The following is a 20,000-nucleotide window of genomic DNA, read 5'->3' on the forward strand; positions in this document are numbered from 1 at the left end:
GGTTGGGCTTTGTTTTGTTAGGTGGAATAGCGTGGGGTGGGCTGGTGTTGGGGTTTAGATTGGGTTGGTGATGGGATTGGGGTTGGGTTAGTGTTTGGGCTAGGGTTGGGTTAGGCTTGGTTAAGGTTTGGTTTGGATGTGCTTGAGGTAGGGTCGGGTGGCGTTGGGGTTGAGGTTGGGTTAGTTTGGGGTTGGGGTTGCGTTGGTGTTGGTGTAGCAGTTAGGTTGGGGTTGGGGTCGGATAGTACTGGGTCTTCTTGAACGGTCGTGTGCTGCAACTCTCACCGTCCATTCGTGTTCACGGGTGGCCTTTTATTTGCGTGCATGACTGTTTCTATACGAGTGCCACCATTGTGGCAGACGAACCTATTTTAGTTTCGTTCCGGTGGGGGTTAGATTCAGCTGGGAGAGGCTGGGGTTGGGATGAATCAGGTCACGTCAGACTGTCAGGGGTCGTACTCAAGAGAACATCGTGCCTGAGAGTAAATGTGTACCTGTGGGTAATCTGCCTGAGGCAAGGCAAACTGAGCGAGGGTAAGCAATATCCAGTATTCATGAACACAAGAGTCTACCTGCGATTTGCCCTTCCTACCTGCCAAGGGTGACTGCCCACGAAGCAGAGGTAAATATGGCTGATCCTTTTGCAGCAGTTTTCTTTCTTTTTTTTCTTTTTTTTAAGGGAAAACAGGCGTGCTTTACGGATAGCACATGTTTTGCGAACTCTGTCTACAATGTTCAGAGCTGTGGTGTGATGAGAAGTGAAACTGAGAGTATGCACAGACGGGAATCGAGGGATTAAAAAAAAAAAAAGACGACGGGTTGGCTGTCTGAGCGAACCGCGTGTGTCTTGAATACGAAGATAACTTATCCTTCAAGGTAAACTGTACCCACGGGTCCCAACCATGTCAAAGATAGTTAACTTGCCTGAAGGCAAAATGATACCGCCCCAGGGCGAACTGAGTGTGGGGTAAGGTAGCAGAAGGTTGGGATGGATATGAATGATGACCTTGCAGCTGATGACATGCCAACTCACCAGCGGAATAAACGATTCGTCGCATGGTTGCTGTTTGTAAAATGATAACCATGAGTGGTGAGGAAATCGGAGCCCATGAAGTCAATAAAAGCAGCTTTGTTTGGCATGGGTGGAATGATTCACGTGGTGGTGGCTGGCTGTAAAATGGATTACCTGGGGAGTTGGGAGGGAGGGGGAGGGAGGGGGAGGGGCGGATAAAATATGAGCCGACGAAATCAAAAAGCTTTGTTGGCGGCATTATAACAACCCGATGTGTTCGGGATTTATATAAAGACTCAGACAACAGACAAAAATACATTAAGCAAAATCAATGGAGTCTCATCATTTTACTACAACAATACGGTACAGCCGCTGTGTGCAAAATAACCATAACGAAAAAGTCTGACAATAAAATGAACCATATGAAAGTAATCTGATGTCCGATCTTTTCAAAAGTAATTTTGCAGCGATTCACCACGATGCTTCAAACGTACATTTGACTGGCTAAAAACGAAACAGACATAAAAAAACCCAAAAAACAACAACAACAAAAAAACAACACCAAAACCAAAAAAACCAAAAAAAACAACAAACAAACAAACAAACAACAACAACAACATCCCCACCTACCCCCCCCCCCCCCCCGAAAGAAAAGGACCCGCACGCCATGACAACACTTCCTTGAAGGAAGCTAGCTGTTACAACAGAAACCTTCCCCATCCAATAATGGAGGCGGCGAGGGGACAGGTGGTATGTGGGAGGGGAGTCTCCTCTGGTGTGCGGCCTCATGGCGACCATTCTATCATTGACAGCTCCAAGCGAAATGGCCCGCACTCCCGTGGAACTGTCTGTCTGGCGGGTGTGACTCTCTTGGGAGGGAGAGAGGTTGGGGGGCGGGGGGCGGGGGTGGGGTGGGGGGCTATCTCATCCAGCGTCTGTCAGTCTATTCGCCACTGGAGAAGAAAGAAAAGAAAAAAACGAGACAGCAAAAACGGTCAAATTGTTGGCCACTTGCTGAACACTGAAGGACGGAGAGATACCGTGTTGACAACCTGGACAGGTGAACTAATTACAGGTGGAGGCGTATCCGATTACTGTCTGTGATGGGGGTGGGGAGGTGGGGGGGGGGGAGGGCAGGGGTTGACCTCCCCCACCATCCCCTCCACTCCCTCTCCCAACTGAAAAGAAGACACTTGGCAATAAGAATTAACACACACACACACGCACGCACGCACGCAACGCACGCACACACGCACACACACAAATCTGTTAAAAGAATCTGGTGTTAACATGAAAGAGTTAGCTGTAACACCATCTTATATTCCTATTCCTTTTTGGGAAATGTTGAAAGCAGATTTTGGTATTAATTATTCTGAAACAAAAAAGGAAGAAAACATCAATATCACGCCGAGTGCTGCTAGAATACACATTGCAAAAAAACAACAAAACAAAACAACAACAACAACAACAACAACCCCCCCCCCCCCAAAAAAAAAAAAAAAAAAAAAAAACCCCAAAAAGCACCAGAATCATCTCCATATACTTACAGATGGATCCGTTCTTGATGACAAAAATGCTGGCGCGGCTTTTTCTATTCCCGCTTTTGAAAGATCCTACTTTATTGGAAAGAATCTTTCCATATTTACGGCTGAACTTGTTGCTATTATACAAGTTTTGAGCTATTTGGTGAGCCATCAAATAGTTTTCTTGAAAATAGCATTCTTTGTTGATTCCAAATCAGTACTTTATGCTCTAGAATCATCCTCATTGTTTGAAGATTAAAGGGACTGATGTCAGTTTTTGTTGCGTGCCTTCTCATGTGGGCATTTATGGCAATGAAACTGCTGATAAAGCAGCTAAAAGAGGAGCACAAGATTCAGAAAAATTGACAAAAATACATGTCCAACTTTCCGTGAAAGAGGCATACACTATGGTGTCGATTTCATAAACGATGGAATGCAAAGTTTTCAAAACAGAAAGGGACATTATTTCCCGAGCATATCATTAAAGAAAAAATACCGATTTCATCAGCTTGCTATATAAGATTAATAACTTCTACTTTCTTCCGCATAAAACTTGATGCGCTGAAGACAAAATATAGTAAAAATGTATATGCATTTGTTGTAAGCAGTTCGGCTTGCATCATAGTTTGTTTCATTGTCAGCAGATACGTATCTTCTTGCCCAAGTATTTCATAGAGAGTAACTATTCTGCAGATGATTTTTGGGAAGTTATTTCCAACGAGGTTCTTTTAGTAGAACTTTCAAAAGCATTACTTCATAGCGCTATTTCTACATTCCTTTAATGTACTTTATAATTGTGTTAATGGTTTTAGTTATCATCATCATCACTGAATTGTTACTGTAAAAGCTAATTTCATGTTAGTTATGCATTTCTTAGTAGTTTTCTACCTTTTCTGTATTATCCTGACTTCTCTTTCCCCTATGCCCACCCCACCCCGCCTTTTTATCTCGTTTTCTTTTTTTTTTAATCGTCTAATATCACTAATAGTGAAAGGACGCTAAACTAAAGAACACACACACACACACACACACACACACACACACACACACACACACACACACACACACACACACACACACACACAAACAAAACAAAACAAAAAAAACATCGACAGAAAAAAAGGGAAAATTTAGCAGAATATATCCCAATCAAAAAAGACAGATCCAAACTTGTAAATGGATTTCAAATGATAAAAATAATAAAAACAACAACAAAAAAGAAAACAAAAAACCTTTGAAATGGAATGTAAACGAGTACTGCACACTTGTCTGCATCCCTCCCCCCCCACCCCCCCTAAATCATCATCATCATCATCTTCTTCTTCTCTTCCTCCTCCTCCCCCTCCACCTTCTCCCTTAACTCTGCGAAGAGCCGCATGCGCGCAGCACAAAAGAACTACTGACCAGATTCATCCTGGCGTGGAGTGATGGCCTAGATGTAACGCGTCCGCCTAGGAAGCGAGAGAATCTGAGCGCGCTAGTTCGAATCACGACTCAGCCGCCGATATTTTCTCCCCCTCCACTAGACCTTGAGTGGTGGTCTGGACGCTAGTCATTCGGATGAGACGATAAACCGAGGCCCCTTGTGCAGCATGCACTTAACGCACGTAAAAGAACCCACGGCAACAAAAGGGTTGTTCCTGGCAAAATTCTGTAGAAAAAATCCACTTCGACAGGAAAAACGAATAAAACTGCACGCACGAGAAAAAAAAAAAAGAGAAAAAAAAGGTGGCGCTGTAGTGTAGCGACGCGCTCTCCCTGGGGAGAACAGGCCGAATTTCACACAGAGAAATCTGTTGTGATAAAAAGAAATACAAATACAAATACAAATTGAAGTGTGTCGTTTGTGTGTGAAAACATAGCTTTCCTGTCCATTCTGCAATGTTGTCAGTCCATCGCTTTTTGTCTGCCTTTGTCTCTCCCTCCCCTAAACAGTTCCTTGGAGGGTTGATGATGATGATGATATGATGGTCATGATGATACGGATGATTATATAGCCCCCTATCCTCGGTCGGAGACCAAGCTCTAAGCGCTTTACAAACACGGAGTCATTTGGCCGCCTACCTGGGCCTACCATTGTGAGGTCATCAGTCGTTCCCTGCGCCATTTAATCAGTTACGCACACATATTTGTATTTGTATTTCTCTTTTTATCACAACAAATTTCCATGTGTGAAATTCGGGCTGCTCTCCCCAGGAAGAGCGCGTCGCTACACTACAGCGCCACCCATTTTTTTGTATTTTTTTCCTGCGTGCAGTTTTATTTGTTTTTCCTACCAAAGTGGATTTTTCTACAGAATTTTGCCAGGAACAACCCTTTTGTTGCCGTGGGTTCTTTTACGTGCGCTAAGTGCATGCTGCACACGGGACCTGGGTTTATCGTCTCATCCGAATGACTAGCGTCCAGACCACTACTCAAGGTCTAGTGGTTGGGGAGAAAATATCGGCGGCTGAGCCGTGATTCGAACCAGCGCGCTCAGATTCTCTCGCTTCCTAGGCGGACGCGTTACCTCTAGGCCATCACTCCACTTACAATATCATTGGTCAAGGACGCTTTCCTATGCACCAAGCCGCTTACACAAGCGGATTTTTTTTTTTTTTTTTTTTTTTTTCGTAATCAGACTTGAACCTTCGAACCCTAAGCAGACTGCAGACATGGTTAGGGATCAGCGGCACAGCATAATAGCTGTCGCGTGCTGACACAAACGATGGAGCGGGCAAGTTCGGAACTGAGTCCAAATGTAAGGAGCTTTGTGTGCAACACACACTGACCCTGTAGACATTGACCCTGCAGACCAGAGAGTGGTGGCCCAGTGGAAATGCGCTCGACAAGGGAGTGAATGTCCGTAGGTTGGGATCCCGGACGTCTAATTGTTTACATTTTGTTGCTGTTGTTGCCGTTTTTGTATTTTTGTTGTTGTTATTTGATTGATTGTTTGTCTCTCTCTCTCTCTCTCTCGCTCTCCGTGTGTGTGTGTGTGTGTGTGTGTGTGTGTGTGTGTGTGTGTGTGTGTGTGTGTGTGTGTGTGTGTGTGTGTGTGTGTGTGTGTGTGTGAACGTGCTTGCGTGCGTGTGTCGTGTCTGTGTGTCCCTGTGTTTGTGATTCGCGACGCTACGCTCCTACGATAATTTCTGCACCCTCACCCTCACCCACCCTCCCTCCCTTCCTACTCCTTTGGCTCTTCGTCCCGCCCTACCATCCAAATAACGCATTCTGTTTCTTGTAGATGTTGTAGCAGTTGTTGTTGTTGTTGCTGTTGTTTGTAGAGTTGTAGTTGTTGTTTTTCAAACAGATGCGTGTTATGTAACGTTGAGTGAAGACGTCTCTGTCTGAGAGGTGGCAGGCATCATGTTTGGAAGACGGCCATCCCTCGGTACGAAAAATGGCACCACACGTTCTTGTTGACTGATGGAGACTTGAGATCTAGCTTCCAGCTGGCAACAGGAGAAAGCCACGGAATCTGCCACGGGGTCTGCTGTTTATGGTTAGGGGATGGCGTGGGAATAAATTAAACGTAAAGCGAAGAGAGAGCGAGTTGGAAGGAGGGAGGGAAGGAGGGAGGGAGAGAGAGAGAGAGAGAGAGAGAGAGAGAGAGAGAGTCACAGAGAAAGAGAGAGAGTCACATAGAGATAGTGTCGGAGAGAGAGAGAGAGAGAGAGAGAGAGAGAGAGAGAGAGAGAGAGAGAGAGAGAGAGCACTTTCTGCCTTTTCATCAGCAAGATATGCTATCAAATCGTGAGGGCTATAAAGGGTAGAACTTAATCATCAACATTATAATTATGACTCTTTACCTGTCTCTGTCTGTCTGTCTGTCTGTCTGTCTGTCTGTTTCTCTCCCTCTTTCCCTCTCCTCACTCTCTCTTCCTCCGTCCCTCCTTCCCACGCCGATCAAATCATGAGGGCTATAAAGGAAAAAAACGTAACCATTATCAACATTATAACTCTCTCTCTCGCTCTCTCTCTCCCCCCCTCCTTCCCACGCCGATCAAATCATAAGGGCTACAGAGGGAAGTATTTAATCATCATCAACATTATAACTCTCTCTCTCTCTTTTTCTCTCTATCACTCTATTTCTCTCTCCTCTCATCACACACACACACACACACACACACACACACACACACACACACAAACACACACACACACATACACACACACTATCACACACACACACACACACACACAGACACACACACACACACACACACACATACACACACACTATCACACTATCTTTATATATATCTCTCTCCCCCTCTCTCTCTGGTTGTTTATTTGTTGTTTTTAAGCAAAGCGTAATTGTTTGTGCAAAGCTAAAGCTGGCATTCTTCACTGCTGACACATGAATTCAATGGTGTGTACACAGTTTTCACAGCCAATCACTTACACGATCTCAGTATGGAGTGGAGTGTTGGCCTGGAGGTAACGCGTCCGCCTAGTAAGCGAGAGAATCTGAGCGCGCTGGTTCGAATCACGGCTCAGCCGCCGATATTTTCTCCCCCTCCACTAGACCTTGAGTGGTGGTCTGGACGCTAGTCATTCGGATGAGACGATAAACCCAGGTCCCGTGTGCAGCATGCACTTAGCGCACGTAAAAGAACCCACGGCAACAAAAGGGTTGTTCCTGGCAAAATTCTGTAGAAAAAATCCACTTCGATAGGAAAAACAAATAAAACTGCACGCAGGGGGAAAAAAAAAAGAGTGGCGCTGTAGTATAGCGACGCAGTCTCCCTGGGGAGAACAGGCCGAATTTCACACAGAGGAATCTGTTGTGATAAAAAGAAATACAAATACAAATACAAATATTTATTGGTTGTGAAGAACCTTTTTTGTGGGTCGTCCTTTGTCCCGATTTAGAACCTTTATGTCGCTTTTTACGGTGCAATCCTGTCCCTGATGATTAGAGAACATGATCGTTTTGTCACACAGCTCTTGAGACAAAGTTTTTTTAATTTGTTTTTTTGGTTTGTCCAGTGTGTCTGACTCTAAGAGAAGAACATTTACCTGTCAATTATTTATATTTACAAAAAAAACTTGTCCAAATTTGCTATTTGTTGTTTTGTGTACCAGAATATGTAAATACGAAGTTGTCAATTCCTGAAAATAAAACTTTCAGCACGTCCCCCATCCACCTTGATAGATATAAAACGAAATGTCCCTTGGTCTCAGCTCTTCCACTCGGATATCATCAGCAGTCGTTACATATTACGAGTCACTGATGTGATTAGTTCTTTGTGTGTGTGTTTGTGTGTTTGTGTGTGTGTGTGTGTGTGTGTGTGTGTGTGTGTGTGTGTGTGTGTGTGTGTGTGTGTGCGCGCGCGCGCGCGCGCCCGCGCATAATATGCATTACCCCCTAGACATTGTCCATGCCAGCCCGTGTGTCACGCAAGAAGCGACCGCACGAAACGTAAGGACAAAGAAGACACAGGCACGCAAAGCAATGGGGTCGATCAGTTTGTCTTTCACCTAGTTTTTTTTTAAGACAGGAAGTTACAAGTAAAATTTGAGATTTTCAGTTGTTTCTTCTTTAAGGATAAACAACAACAACAAGAACACAGAATATGTTTCTACTGAAAAAAAAAAAAAAAAAAAAATCAAGACCCTATTTTTTCTTGAGTGGCTTTGATTAAAAGGTAAAGCAAAATTCACCCCTAAAGAGATTATCGACCTATTTCGATCCAGTCTGTAATAGGTACCACGGTGCTTTGGTATTTTGTGAAAAGGATCCATTTCACCGTCACCTTATGTTTCTTTTGTTGTTGTTGTTTTTTTCTTTAAAAAGTGCAAAGATTCCAGTGGACATCAGCACTCTGTCGAAGTGGGCAATAATTTCTTGTATCCCCCAGCCCTAGGGAATTACACGGCTAAACCAATCTGAGAAACAGAATTAGGTCATCAGGTCATGCTCAAGACTTGAGTCATTTCTATTCATTTTATCTCCTTCAGATTTACATCAAGAACAACAACATAAAAGAGCTACAAATATTCAACGATACATTTAGTAAAAATAAAACAAGAGTGATGAAGGTTCAAGTATATGGCGATCAGGGGCAAGATGTGTATAAGATGCCATGATGGTAAAAAAAACAACAACAAAAAACAATAAAATCATCGCAAGGTAGACAGCAGATTTGTCCATCCCCATGTTTACAACCACACTGTCTCACCATACGGCAGCTTAGCAGACACTTTTTCGAGTTATAAACAGTAAGATGTAGAAACATAAATGGGGATGAACTTTTCTGACAAAAAATATTCAAACGAATAGAAGAGGTTCTTGTTTTCTTTATAAAAAAAAAGGACGCGGGGAGGGGTGGGGGTAGGGCTTGGGGGGTGGGGGTGCAGAAAGGAAGACCAGAAGACACAATAAAGAAATGATCTTAACTGGGTAGACGTGGATACTGTTTAAAACTGGAAGGTACCCTTGATATTTTCACACGGCTTAATCATGTTGATTAATAGAAATTAAAAAAAAAAAAAAATCGAACCCCCCCCTCCGCCTCCGAACCCCCCCCCCTCCCCCTCCAAAAAAGAGAAAAGAACATATAGTATTTAGACTGAACTCATCTGATGATTTATTCTTGTCTCGGGTTTTGCACATTGTGGCCAAGGAAATATTATCCTGTTTTTGTTTCTTAATTAACTGAGTTGAGACTGAACTCATCTGATGATTTATTCTTGTCTCGGGTTTTGCACATTGTGGCCAAGGAAATATTATCCTGTTTTTGTTTCTTAATTAACTGAGTTGAGTTTGAAAACAACGTGTGGGTTTTCTTCTTTTTTTTTTTCTTGCTTTATTTCTTTTTCAGTGCTTGATATCTGCGTGTGTATTTTACCCCCAAGTTACCCTTGATCGTGTGCTGGGATATAAACAACAGGAACTGATAACAACAGTAACGACAACAACAACAATAATAACAAGAAGAAAGAAAGAAGAAAGAAGAAGAAAGAAAGAAAGAAGGAGGAAAGAGGAGAAAAGAAGAAGGCGGAAAGAGGAGAAAAAGGAAGAAGAAGAAGAGGAAGGAGAAGGAAGAAGAAGGAGGAGGAAGAAGAAGGGAGAAAGAAGAAGGAAGACGAAAGAGGCGAGAAGGAAGAAGAAGGAGGAAGGAAGAAGAAGGACGAAAAGGGAACGAGGAGGAGGAGAAGAAGAAGAAGAAGAAGGAGGAGGAGGAGGAGGAGAACGACGGGAATCTTATTGTTAAACAAACATGAAAGAACCCCAACTCAAAGCGCAATACTTTCATACTGGTCAGTCACACACGTATAAACGACAACTGACAACTATTATAATAATTATTATTTATTTATTTATTTATGTAAGCTTATCTATTATTTATTCATCTTTTTTTTCTCAAGGCCTGACTAAGCGCGTTGGGTTACGCTGCTGGTCAGACATCTGCTTGGCAGATGTGGTGTAGCGTATATGGATTTGTCCGAACGCAGTGGCGCCTCCTTGAGCTACTGAAACTGAAACTGAAATTGACAACTAGGAATAAAGGTATAAAAGAAAAGATCAAAGCACTATATACATTATGATCATCCCCACACATGCTCAAGAACAGCTTACAAGGATGCATTAAAGTGAATGAGAGAGAGAGAGAGAGAGAGAGAGAGAGAGAGAGAGAGAGAGAGAGAGAGAGAGAGAACTTGTATAGACATGCAAAACTTCAGATGAGTCGAGTTTTTAAGCGTTTGGGTTTCTTTTGTAGTGTGGCTTTAACATCTGTCTTCTGTCAAGTCTGAAAAAACAAGCATTGAAATATGTAATGGAACTCATCACCAAGATCATTCATTTTATGTTTGATGCACATTAACTTATTTTGTTCATTGCCATGTATTCGTTCTGATCGAATCGGTGAAGTTTTAGGGGCTGATTTGCAGCGCCTAACGCGCCTTTTTCCAGAGAAGACAGGGGACGTCTTTTCTAAACAGGTGGGCCGTAGGCTGAGAAAGAGCGGCGACTGAAAATAAACTACATAATAAAATTATGGGAATGCACACGCAGACTGAACTTAAGTGACAAAACCGAGCTGAACCAAAACTAAATGAATAGAAACAACCACCCAACTACACCGACTAATCAGTCAGTATCGTAACTTGCGGGTTTGCGAATGGAGGCAGAAAACTAATTAACCATTAGCTAAACCGTGCTGAACCAAAACTAAATGAATAAAAACAACCAACCGAATCAACCGACTAATCAGTCAATATCATGACTCACGGGAATGCGAATGGAGGCAGAAAAAACAAATAAACGATTATTCGGGGACGTCTCTTTTTTGTTTCTAATTCATTTGGAGGGGAAAACCATGAAACGGAATGCGGAATTCACGCGCCTGTCAAATCCATCAAGCTTGCCGCCTCTCCCCTCAGGTCCACATATATAAGACAACAATATTGCCGGGAGTAATCCAATCTCTCCATGCATCTTCTGGTTGACAGAGTTTTAATCCCCATACCCAAGTCAAGACTGATCTATGCTATCTTCTTTCCCACATATTAATCTGCCAGTTATAATTTTCATCTGTCTGGAACGCGCGTGTCTATGCGTACTGACAGAATCGGGCCAGGCCTTCAGTTTTAATCACAGGAAAACTAGCAGGTAGGTTTTGTTTTAGTCGATCAGACAGAAAAAGCGTAATTCAATCAATGGAAGCACAAAATAGGTATACTCCAATCAAGAGAATTCGTTTTTTTTTTTTAAAAAAAGGCAGTACCGTCCAGTCAGGAAGTTGATAACAGCGTATATCAATCAAACACACCGATGCTCCTACTTCAACAACGAAACAAATGTTTCCATTGATTGAGATACGCCGTGTTTGTCTCAGCGATTATAACAAAGAAAAAACCCTGCCTCAGGCCTTGAGTGCATGCTTATTTGTGTACCTATCAGAATGGATTTCTTCAAACAGAATTTTGCCATAGCACACACCCTTTCTTTGCCATGGGTCCCAAATCCATGCTGCACACGGGACCTCGCGTTATCGTCTTGTCTTGGCGGTCAGTTTGATTTGTCAATCTTGGGAAGGCTTGACAGCGCGTTGGGTTATGCTGCTGTCAGGTATCTTCCGAGCAGATGTGGTGTAGCTTACATGGATTCTCCGAACGCAGTCACGCCACTTTGAGAAACTGAAACTGAGACTGAAACTGATTTCGTTGATTGTGGTCCGTTAGTGTTCCTGGCTCAGTATCGCCTGGCCTGGAGAGCTGACGCGAGCTACACGTTTCAGCGCAAAGACTTCTTAAACAGTCCAAAGTGAAGGTGACGCCTTCTGACATGGACACGCATTCACGTTAACGATGCCAAGTTTGTAACACAGTGGTCCTTCTAACCCTTACACCCAGCCCCTTACTCCTCCAGACCCATTCACCAACCGACACCTTTTCAGATGAAACCGTCGAAAATACCAAATCCCATTAACAGTCTCTTCGTTTCATTCTAGTTTGGGTTTCCTTTCTTCTCGTTTTCTTCTTCTCAAAACTTTCGGCAATGAACAGGTTAGTTTCCGAGTCGGTTCTTCTGTAATGAGCGAGCCACGTGTTAACATTACATTCTATTATCGTTTTCTTTGTTTTTAAGAATAGAATACTACTTACACTCTACCCACAACTTCTCCCTATCCTCCTATGGTGTGCATTGGGGTAGTATCCTATTGGTCTTCTGTCAAAACATCGAATGTTAAATCTCTGATTCAGACTGACAGATGCTGAATGCTGATAGACACTTAAATGATCAGTATATTCAGAATTGCCATGCTGGACTTTCTCAGAACGAAATGTAGTTAAAACCACAGGACGAAAGTTTTGAATTTGAAGAAAAAAAAAACAAAAAAAAAACAAACAAACAAAAGAAAACAACCAAAACAAAAACAAAAACAAAACAAAACAAACAAAAAAACACACAAAAAAACAACAACACCAAACAAACAACAGCAACAACAAAAACAAACAAACAAACAAAAAAACTAGAAGCTTTATAATTCTCCAGCAGCATTTAGGTCAACATATATCAAAACGTGGAGACAGCATGGCAGAATGGGCAAGGCGTTGGACTTCTGATCCGGTGGCCTGAGTTCCATCCCCCGTTTCGGCCTGGTGTTGTGTCCTTAGGACTTCACTCTGATGTTCATCACTCCACCCATGTGTGACAGGGTACCTGACTTGGTTGATGAAGGTTAACTCACTCAGTACGGCCAGTCCTGTCTTCTCCTCTACACAGACCCCTCGGATGTCCAGTGGGTGTCTGAATGACCCAACCTTTAGCTTCCGTCGTCAGAATTGTGGTATTCTTTGTCAACATTCACCTCTTCAGTATAAGAGCCTTTCGCTTGCAATATTTTGATGATGGTAATTGGGGTGAAACTCTGTTAACGTCGTCTCTTTCGCCGTTCGTATGGAGAGAGTTAAAACGTTTGAAAGAAGGGATAGGGCCCTGCCTTCTTATTCCGGGTCCTTGACACAGTGGATAGGAACTCACCACACCGGTAGCCGTAAAAGGCAATGGGACCTTTTTTGACTTTTAAGTTTATATAAGAATATACGACACTGAACCAGCCATTGCCTATTCAGGCAGAACGCATACACGGCATTGAAAGAAAAAAATGTACATAAATTTGAATAATCTTGGCGATGAGTTCCATTAGATATTTCAATGTTTGTTTTTCAGACTTTACAGAAGACATGGTGAAGCCATACTACAAAAGAAACCCAAACGCTTTCAAGTTTATGACATAGAATAAGACAACTTTGTTAAAATCTTCGAGATCTATAGGAAAATAGTTATGCTAAATCTTTTAAATATTACTTCTCTACACGGCTAGATTTCCATATACTTTGCGTTAGTTAGTGCATGTTGTGTTATTCCAAAATAGATGATTTTCTGTTCAGATAATGATTTAAACTCTACATTATTTCAATTTACTTACACGTTCGTCATGTAATGTGTAACGTTGCCACTTACATTGTCGCCGTGTTTTGTTTGCCTTTTGTTCCTTTTGTTTCTCTAAGTGCCCCCGATGGGCCGTTCTGGACTGAACGTTGACCGTGTCCATGTTCACTATTTTTTCTTTCTCTCCTTTCCATGTGTTTTCCTTCCTTTGCTTCCTTCCTCCCTTTGACCTTTCATGTTAGAATACCCTTTAAGACTACCTTTTTTTTCTCCAGTGTGCGAAGTCGACATGATCTCGCTTCTCATCTTTGGGGTTTGTATTTGTGCAGGTGTACATGTTGATGTTGTTGCTGCTGTTGCTGTTTGATTATTTATTTATAGTTTGTTCGTTGTTGTTTGCTTTCTTTCCCATCATCCGCACCATTTTAATGGGCATTACTCCCACGCCGCTCACCCAGAATCCCCCCCAACACAGCCACATTTGGGTTCGTATGTCGTTGTCTCAGTATCGACAGTCAACAGGCAAACAAAACAATCGATGCTTGGTAGTCAGAAGGCCACACTACAAAGGAAACCCTGCACTGCTACCGGGTCACTTCGCTGGCGTTCAGGGGTGTCCGTTTTGTTTCAGTGCACGCAGGGCACCACCGTATCAGCTGTGCATGACCGACAAGTTCAGTCCACCCTTTTTATCTCTTCATCCTTTCTATAAAAAAAACCAAACCAAAACAAACAAACAAACAAAAAAAAACCCCACTTCCTTTTTCCATGAACGTTTCATCCATCCATCTACCCTTCCGCTCCATATCCTGTTATCCTTTCCCTTGCCTCTGTCATTTTGGGGAAGATCAAACACATGCAAAACAAGCAATCAATCGTTGATAACACATTGTTTTTTTCAGTGTGCCAGGTGTACGGGGCCACCACGGGCATCGCGGGCCTGGTGACCATCAACACACTGGCCGCCATCTCCTACGACCGCTACACGGTGGTGGTGCGGCACGTGGGCCAGCCAGTGCGCTACATCTCCAAGTCCCTCAATCTGCGCATGATCGTGGTCATCTGGCTGCTCTCCGCCTCCTGGATGGTGCTGCCGCTGGCCGGCTGGGCCCACTTCACCCTGGAGGGCATCGGCACCACCTGCACCTTCGACTACCTCACCCGCACCCCGCTCAACGTCTCCTTCATCATCGTGCTGATGGTCACCAACTTCGCCGCCCCGCTCCTCCTCATCCTCTACTCCTACGCCCGCATCTTCCTCTCCGTGTCCTCCGTGCAGCGCGTGCTGATGGACTGCTCCCCGCAGATCTCCATCGGCACCCAACGCCAGCGCTTCCGCCGTCAGACGGAGGTGAAGACCGCCTTCAGCGTGCTCATCATCGTCAGCTTCTTCTGCCTGGCCTGGACGCCCTACGTGATCGTGTCGCTCATCGGCCTCTTCGGGGACGTCAGCCTGGTGTCTCCGGTCGTTTCCGCCCTGCCCTGCATCTTCGCCAAGGTGGCCACCGTGTCCAACCCGCCGCTCTACTCCATCGGCCACCCCAAGTTCCGGAAGAAGATCCGCTACCTGGTCAAGTCCTCCTTCCGCCGAGGTTCCATGCACCAAACGAACAGTCCCCAGACCACCCAGGATATCCCCCAGGTGATCTATTTGTAGGGGGTGGGGGTGGGGAGGTGTTTTTTGGTTTAGAGAAAAACAGGAGGTTTTGTTTTGTTTTCACCACCATTGCCATTACCGTCTTAAGCCTTTTTTTCCTCGGTGTTGACATTTGACTCTTATGTTACTAAAAGCAACAAGAAAAACAAGGTTTCAGACAAAGGTGTCTGGTGTGTAGGTTCCGGTTTCTTTTTGTTTATTTTACCTTGGTTTTGACATTTTTCATTTTACTTATCGTTGCCACTTTAATTGATATAAAGAAAGGTGATCGAACAGAGATATTTTTTTGCCTAAAATGTTCTAAAGATGGCATTGATGTATTTCTCATCTCTGGTGCTTGGATGTGTTATTCATTGTGCCAGAAAACCATCCCTCTTGTCTAAAAAGTGGATGTTTGTGAGAATCATCATTTTGTTTAATGGGTGACTGGTTTCATCCACACACTTCCAGTCTGTTCCTTTTCTGGTGATGTTCACTGACTTTATGAACATCAGGGTAACTTAGAAACATGTTTACATAGATATATGTCCGTGATATTCGAAGCACACACACACACACACACACACACACACACACACACACACACACACACACACACATATATATATATATATATATATATATATATATATCCGTATATGTATTATTCTTGTCTTTCATCCATCATATTTCAATTACGCATGCGTCTGAATGACCGGTGTGAAAACGCTTTGATTTGTCTCTGTGTGAAATTAAGAGAGAGAGAGACGAGAGACGGGGGGGGGGGGGGGGGGGGGGGGGAGAAAACGAACGAACAAAATCTTTTTTTAATGAGGGAAGTGGAATAAACATGCATATGCTTTTTTTTTTACATCCAGCCCTCACAAGATAACAAAAGGTTATAGGAATACATACATGACAGTTATTGGCAGTGGTACCATGATCTTGTTGTTGTTACGTATTGTACTTGCAAGGAATCGCTATTTTAGATACTGAGGAGCAAAACCAAACATTATCTTAAACATGAAAAGCGCCTCATTATGAATGAGTTTCCATTTCAATGGCAGAATACCTAAATCTTTGTAATCAGAGACAGTTAATGACAGAGATTTCAGATGTATCAGCTTTAAGGCTCTTCTATGTAGACATAAAGAGAGAGAGAGAGAGAGAGAGAGAGAGAGAGAGAGAGAGAGAGAGAGAGAGAGAGAGAGAGGAACGAAAAAGAGTTCCATCGAAGGAAAGTTAAAAACAAATCTCTCGCTTCCTGGAATGCCATTTTGCTGTGTCATCTGGACAATGACGATTTCATGCCCCCCTCCACCTCTCTCTCATTTTTTCCTTTTCTTTTGTTGTTGTTTTTGATGGAGGTGGTTCTTTTATTCCAGTCGAACACTACTAACAATACATTTTTAAACAGTTGTATGTGTGAAGAAGAATGACCACAGCTCCTCACAGTTACATTAACGACATTTCGGCTGTGTCTTTTTTTTTTTTCTTTTCTTTTTTTTCAGTGAGATTTTTTTTCACACAACGTGATTTTCGCTCCTTGTGATCAAAAAGTGTGTCTTTGGAGATGTTATTGCCAAGATATTTTTCATCTTTGCTGGCTTCTTTCCTCTCCCCGTAAGATGGTGGTTGGTGGCTTAAAACGTGCGTGCGTATGCACACGGGTATCCTCCTAACTCTCTCTCTATCTGTCTCTCTCTTATGTATGCATGTATATATATATATATATATATATGTGTATATATATATATATATATATATATATATGTGTGTGTGTGTGTGTGTGTGTGTGTGTGTATGTGTGTGTGCGTGTGTGTGTGCGTGTGTGTGTTCGTTCGTGCATACGTGTCCACGTGAAGCGCCGGCGCTCGCTTGCGAGCATTCACCCTGTGAGTCTCCTCGTGGGGGGTATTCAATGTTGTATTCGAATTAATGTCTTCGGAACGACACAGACGACTGGAACTGTACCATCTCTCCTCACTCTGTGTGCTGTCGTGCAAAAGTGTATCAAAGGTCCCAAGCACAGCATCGTTCTATCACCTCTGAAGGCACACGGTCTGTAGAAAAATGAACGTTCACACTCCTGACCGCAAAATCACATCGACAAATGACCACTCATTTCATGGACAAAACAATGGTCTGAAAGCCTGGTCGGAGAGGGAGAGTCGATACGTCGGTTTCCGAGATGAACGCGGTATTTCGAGTGGGACGTCATATGTCAATCGCCACGTGCTAAGTAACAGCAACATTACTAATAATGATAATTAAATTAAAAAAAATTAAAAAGAAAAAAAGAGAGAAAAACTCGCAAAACCTCAGGCGATAACGAAATTTATGACGCTCTGTTCATTAAGGTCTTTAGGTTTTAAGTTTCTTATTTCAAGCTCAGATTGTTAATATTTCGTTAATTCTTTCAGTGAAAATGTTAACATCGCATATCATGCGGAAAGAAAGAGAAAAAGGGGGATAGCCTGCGATTATCCATTTTAAAAGAAATAAAAAAACAAAAACAAAAACATGCATACATAAATACATATTTCTGAAGTTTGAAATATTCATGTTTTGTTTGGCAAACGACGCTTCATATTCTGTTTACCAGTGTTGGGATTAAGAATCAAACCCTCTTGTGTGGATGTTGAATAAGATTTTAAAACAATCTTTTTAAGAAGGAAACTGAATCGAGTTAAGAAAACAACAACAACAACAATGGCATGAAATCTAAGCAAGAGGTCTTTCTTTGATTTTTTTTTCCCTTTTCGTGATGATGCTGAGAATAAAAGGATAATACAGAAGTGTGCCACTGACGTCATCTTCTTTAGGAATTCATGTAAATTCTTATATTTCCGAGGATTAATTTCGCCCTCGTTCATTTCTTGAATAAATCACCGGCAAGCGCGTTCATCGTGCGAAAGAAATGTGAAAGGCGGAGCTTTCGGTCAGACTTTCTGTAAGCAGCCATATTTTCAAAGAAATGACTGTTTAACCCTAGGTTGCCCCCTGAGATAACATTGAGATTACAGATGAGGATGTCAGCCACCTTTTTATTATTATTCGTACGTCTTCCTTTTGTGATCCTGTCATCATATGTTCAGCAGAATCAATAGCATCATTCAACACTAGACAACAGGTAGGGGGTGCAATTAGAATTGACGTCACATTGACCTCACCTTGACCAAGAAATTTCTCCAGTTGGAGATAATAAAGTTATTCTTATGTTATCTTATCTTCTTATCTTATCTTATCAAGGTTAAGCAGTCGAAGAGTTAAACCAGCTTTTGACACCATCGACCACTCTATCCTCTTGAACAGACTTAAAACTTCCTTTGGTATTCGTGACACTGCCCTAGCATGGATCACGTCTTACCTGTCAGACCGTACACAGAAAGTGTGTGTAACTGGTAGATACTCTAGAGTATCTGCCTTAAAATATGGTGTCCCACAGGGATCCGTCCTAGGTCCTGTTCTTTTCGTGCTGTATGCCGCTCCTGTGTCGGATGTCATCAGTCATCATGCGATGTCGCATGAGAGCTTTGCTGATGACACACAACTTTATCAGTCGGCTTCCATAGCTGAATTTGACGCACTGGTGACTCGAACACAGGAGTGCATTGTTGGCCTAAAGGACTGGATGTCTCTCAACAAGCTGCAACTAAATGATGATAAGACTGAATTTATGATAACCTGTCCAAAGAAGTTTCGTCAACATCCTTCCTTTCCTGACTCTGTTCTGATCAGTAGCACACCTGTTTCACTTTCTCCCTCTGTTCGCAGTCTTGGTGTAATCCTAGACCAGTCTCTTTCCTTCCAACAACACATTTCGAATATCTGTAAAGTTGCCTATTTGGAACTGCGTAGAATCAGCTCTATCCGCCACTATCTCTCAACCGATGCAACCAAGACACTTGTATGCTCTCTGGTTCTCTCAAGATTGGATTACTGCAACTCTCTTTTGGCCGGCCTTCCCAAATATCTGTTAGACAGACTCCAACGAATTCAGAATAACGCTGTCAGACTCATTTGCAGAGCTTCTAAATTTGACCATGTTTCTCCTCTCCTTCAGTCTCTCCACTGGTTGCCTGTTTCTGATCGAATAGACTATAAGCTATCCACTCTGACCTTTTCTGCAGTCAATGGATCTGGCTCCAAGTATCTTTCTGAACTCCTCCATATCTATACCCCGTCTCGCCACCTCCGTTCTTCCTCTGATACTCGCCTTCTCAGGATACCTCACGTTAGAAGTAAGACCTATGGACACAGATCGTTTTCTTTTCAATCGGCAAAGACGTGGAACAAGCTCCCTGATAACCTCCGTCATTCTGATTCCCTCGCATCTTTTAAATCTCGTCTCAGAACTCACCTTTTCCCTCAGCAGTAAGTTCAATCGTGGCAGGTCCACTTCCTTTGCGTTAGCTGTGCTTGACTATGTATGTATACATATGTATGTGTACATAACTACATGCATGTATATGAATGTGTATTGTGTGTGCGTGCGTTTATGTAAGTTTGTGCCTGCCTATGTGTGCGTATGTGTTAGGGTAGCTGTTAGATACACATGTATTTTTTAAAATGTATGTATGCAGTGTGTGTGTGTGTGTGTGTGTGTGTGTGTGTGTGTGTGTGTGTGTGTGTGTGTGTGTAGTCATATTTTGTCGTGTGTATGTAACATAGATGTAATGTTTTATGTTAACAAAGCGTTTTTGTAAAGCACCTAGAGCAGATTTCTGGATAGTGTGCTATATAAGTATCCATTATTATTATTATTATTTTTATTAAATGTGCAGATCAAACAAAGGAAAAGGTACCGATAAAAGTTGTTTTCTCAGCTTATTGAAATGGTTTTAATCAAGCAGTCAACAATTTTCTCAGACTCGAGCACAATATCTGCAATATTCCCCCGAGTAATCTAGGGGACAACGAATGCACGACGTACGATCA

General features: G+C 42.7%; 1 protein-coding gene across 1 annotated transcript in view; it reads left to right on the plus strand.

The window, feature by feature from the left end:
- LOC143290942 (rhodopsin-like) overlaps positions 1–20,000 on the plus strand; it is a 164,699-nt gene that overhangs the window by 99,476 nt on the left and 45,223 nt on the right. The window contains exon 3 of the mRNA XM_076600554.1: positions 14,326–15,065. Within this exon, the coding sequence (XP_076456669.1) occupies positions 14,326–15,065 (740 nt within the window). The remainder of the gene's footprint in view (positions 1–14,325; positions 15,066–20,000) is intronic.

The sequence above is a fragment of the Babylonia areolata genome, chromosome 1 (assembly GCF_041734735.1).
Source record: "Babylonia areolata isolate BAREFJ2019XMU chromosome 1, ASM4173473v1, whole genome shotgun sequence".
Lineage (NCBI taxonomy): Eukaryota > Metazoa > Mollusca > Gastropoda > Neogastropoda > Buccinidae > Babylonia > Babylonia areolata.